Genomic DNA, 4,064 nt, shown 5'->3' with positions numbered 1-4,064 from the left:
ATCATGAATGATGTCATCCACAGTAGGTGTGATGTTTTGTTCTTTGGATCGCCTTGTTTGGTAGACGCATATCTACGCACATTCTTATTTCTCGGGGTTTTTTGGTTTTGGGGCTACCACAATCGGTGAAACCCAGGGTGTAGGGCCTTCTACTTTTTGTTGAAGTCCCCAGCCTTTTTTAAATTTTGCTTCTACTTTTTTGTAAATGAAAAGGTTCCCGTGGGGTGGCTGGACAGTTGGTTTTACACATCGTCAACATGGATTTTTACCTTTACATCTTTTTTCTTCCCATTCCTTGAAAAGGTTGCAAACTCATCACATATTTCTCCTACATCTGTTGACAAGCGGTTGATTGTAGGAATGATACCTAGCTCTACGGCACTTTCGTATCCTAGAAAACCCGAATTTCCTTTCACCCATAGAATTTTCCAGTAGCTATTTTGGATTTGGTTTGATTTGCAATGAAAAAAACCCAAATTCTCAGGTCGTTTTTGAACCATAAGCAAAAATCTTGGTATTTGCTTTTCGTAAGTCAGGTTTATGATGAAGTTTGGAAAATGTGGTTTTTGTCCAAAATATTTACATATCCCCTATAATAACACTTGAAAAGTTTGTCCATTTAGCACAACATTTACTTTGGTTGCTTGGTGGATTTGTTTTTGACACTAAATACATATTCGTCATCCTCCTCAAAGTTTTGAATCTGTTTGACATGTTTTCCTTTAAACTGGGGTTTTGACTTGCAAACGGCAGCAAAATGATTTTTCTTGCCACAATTATTACAGGATTGTCCTTGTGCTGGGCATTTTGTTTTTTGGGGGAATTGACCACCACAGTTAAAACACTTTGAACTTTGCCTACCTTGCGCTTTTGGTTCCGAGTTCTGCTTGGTTTCCACTGAGGGGTTCGTTGTCCTGTCCTTTTATGGTGTACTTTGTTCACACTGGAATTGTTATTATTTTCAATTCCTGATGCTTGTTTTTCTGCTGTTTCTAGAAGCTTGTTTAATGTCATATCCTCACTAAGCGCTTTTTTCTTGTTTTGATGAAGTGCAGCTTTGTATTTCTGAACTTATTTCACTATCATTGTCTCCAAATTCACATTTTTCGGCGAGTTGTCTCAAGCGGGTGGGTATGTGTCCACCGTTTCCCCATCTGATTGTTTCGTTTGTCGGAAAACTACCCCCGTATTCCTTTTACTTTTGGCTCAAAGTAGTTTTTCAACAATCTTTTGGCTTGGTCATAATTTTCATCATTCCCAGTATCTGACAAAGTGTCGAAAATATCATAAACTTCCTCACCAGCGTAATGAAGTAATAAAGTTTTCTCTTATTGTCTGTAATCTTCATTCCAACGAATAAGTTCTCCAGACGTTGTACCCATTTCCTCCAACATACCTATGGCCCCCTCAGCATGGACAGAAAATTTAAAAACTGGAGCCCTTTTTGCCATTGATAATCCTTAAATTTGCGTACTATACTAAAAGAATTTAATAAACCCGTCGCCATTTAAAATTGCTATTTGTGAGGCATAACACAACACATCTGATCGGTTCTAATGCAATTTATTCTCACTAAACTTTCACACAGAGTAAAATTTCCCCTGCTTTCCAATTCATTATATAAACAATATTGGCTTTAGTTTAGAAACATAAACATAGTGTAATTAGAGGGTAAGCACTTTATGGTTAACTGTCAGATTCAATTACAGATAATGATTTCGTATGAATAGTTTCAATGGACATTAAAACCCCCGCCTCTAACAACTCCTTCACTACACCCAGATGTCCACCCTTACATGCTGCTGTCAGTGGTGTACAATGTTTAACTTCCCGATTACATAAAACCCTGCCCTAATAGCGCATTCACTTTTCTCGGTTGCCCATCCTCACACGCGGCCAGTGTTTTGTTACCAAATGTATATTTAATGTCTAAATTTGGAAAGGTCATATAAATTTTATTTCTTTTGATATATTTGATCAATATTCTTACAGTTTCTAAATCTCCATTGTAACAACTCAGCAAAAGTAAGCGCCGTTGTTCAGATATAGACGCATCAATGTCCAGGTCTCTGAATACCTTAATTTGCTATTGGGTTATTTGCTGCAATATTTTTCTCCCTTGTTTTGTTGTTTGAGTTAAATCAAGATTTAAAAAATTCCAAAAAAATTCAGACTGCGTTTCTTTGTGCAAATCAGTTTGCTCTAAAATATATTGCAAAATCTGACTGTGTCCGTAGTAAACTACCCAACTGATAACCCCCACACAGTAGTTTTTTTTCATGACCCCTTCTCATTCACCAACACCTCCTGTCTGTACTGTTCCATTATCCTTCATCCCCCCCTTTAATCTCCTCCCTCACATGATCTCCTTTACTCACTACCTTAGACATCTCTTTCTGATCTGTCAGAAATAAAGATTTCAACTCTGTGTAGGACTTTGTCTCTAACACCTCAATAAAAGCCTGACATACCTTAGGCTGTTTCAAAACATTATTCATAAAACATCATACAGCTCCATATTTTCTATATCTTTGTACAAACGCTTTGCAACATGAGTACGATTCTCCCCTATCCTTATACAGAGATCACATAACTCCATTCCATCACCGTTTTCAGCACTTAAAGCCTCTTCTCCCCTTTTTGTGAGCTTTCACAAGCAATGCTTTGTTCATTCTTACTCTCACTATCGATTGAAACTCTTTCACTTGCCATTTTATGTTCATTCTCTAATTCAAGCATTTCATATTTTTGAAGCTTTACATAGTTAGCAATGTAACTACTACTCATAAATTGTAAAATGATATTTGGGAATTTAGAACCAAAATGATAAGCAATGATTTCAAACATGGAGTCATGAATAAAGGTATATTCAGAACCACAGAGTTTTGTGTATGTCCCCTGCATTACTGACAATGCTTTATCAAATTTATATGATTCTGTGTAACTCTCAACTTCACAGTCTTCTAATGCTTTTCGTTTCATTTCGTAGAAAACCTTATTTTCTGTGCCTTTTAATATTTTTTTTGATAATTTACTATCATTTAACATGCATAAGACCAACGTAGCATACTGTAATCTATTCTGTTCCTGCATTTTGTCAAACTCTTTTAAAATGCATTCAGTTGGACAAGTAAAGAAACTTTCAATGTTTTTCCTAAAATTGGCCCCATTTGAGTAGAGTTTACACAAAAGAGGAAACATCGCCGATGTTTTCCTCAGTAATGTAGGGGACAATAAATCTTTATCCAAGCCGTACTTCTGAAGAATTGCTTTTTTGTCGTCATCATTCAATGTATTTTCTGAACTACACATTTTGATTGTGCTTTCCTCATTAATGAAAAATGATTTGTAACATTCATTAAACACTGCTTCCCGACAGGTCATCAATACTTTTGTTCTTTTATTGGAATGATCTGAAATTATTTTTTCATAGTCAACTAAAGCCTCTAACTTTTGTTTTTGAAGACCTAATACACCTACCACATCATCAATGACAAAAACCTGTGGATGACGAGAGTCAGAATAATCTTCAATCTTCCTAATGTCTATAATAGGTACAACTTCGTATCCTTCTTCCTGGAGTAGCAGGGCTATGTGATGGATTGTTGCTGATTTTCCGGACCCAGGGACTCCAACAAATGTCATATACGGTTGTCTCTTGACTTTGTTCAGCATTTCCTGGAAAGTGTGAGTTTCACTGTAAACCTCATCTTCTTTCTCCATTTTATCACGTGTCTTTCATGAAGATCTGAAATATATCATATTAAGCTTGAATGATACCGGTGAATTAAAGGCAAAAACATTTTCTCAAAGTAGATGAAAGGGCCAATTGACATTTACGATCACTTGACTAGAATCGGATTAAAAAAATTATACTTTTACACAAATCACCAGTACAAGCGAGATTGTTGATTATTGAAATCCTAGAATGCCAAAGTCTTTATGAATGGCTTGCTTTAATTTGACAGTCGATCTTACTCGGAGCTTGCTTTTACGAAATGAACCATTAGGAGACAAAAACTGCTATATGCAGGAGATGTTGAGTTCCACTACTACTACATATT

The 4,064-nt window shown here is 36.1% G+C and overlaps 1 protein-coding gene across 1 annotated transcript; it reads right to left on the bottom strand.

The window, feature by feature from the left end:
* Positions 1–2,324: 2,324 nt before the first annotated feature.
* LOC134276216 (uncharacterized) lies at positions 2,325–3,723 on the bottom strand. Its single transcript, XM_062758491.1, has 2 exons — positions 2,710–3,723; positions 2,325–2,477 (listed from the first exon to the last, which is right to left on the bottom strand). Exons 1-2 carry the CDS (start codon positions 3,721–3,723, stop codon positions 2,325–2,327), a joined length of 1,167 nt encoding a protein of 388 aa, XP_062614475.1.
* Positions 3,724–4,064: the final 341 nt, after the last annotated feature.

The sequence above is a fragment of the Saccostrea cucullata genome, unplaced genomic scaffold (assembly GCF_032062105.1).
Source record: "Saccostrea cucullata isolate Sc308-1 unplaced genomic scaffold, CSIRO_AGI_Scuc_v1 ctg6745, whole genome shotgun sequence".
NCBI classification, from domain to species: Eukaryota; Metazoa; Mollusca; class Bivalvia; order Ostreida; family Ostreidae; genus Saccostrea; species Saccostrea cuccullata.
The sequence above is the reverse complement of the archived record's forward strand: the minus strand, read 5'-3'. Positions and strand labels throughout refer to the sequence as shown.

Excerpts from the sequence above, each read along its gene's own strand:
- LOC134276216 (XM_062758491.1), bottom strand. The coding sequence starts at position 3,723 with ATGGAGAAAGAAGATGAGGTTTACAGTGAAACTCACACTTTCCAGGAA. Across the intron at positions 2,478-2,709 it reads TAGAGAATGAACATAAAATG|CCTAAGGTATGTCAGGCTTT; the intron begins GCAAGTGAAAGA and ends GTTTTGAAACAG.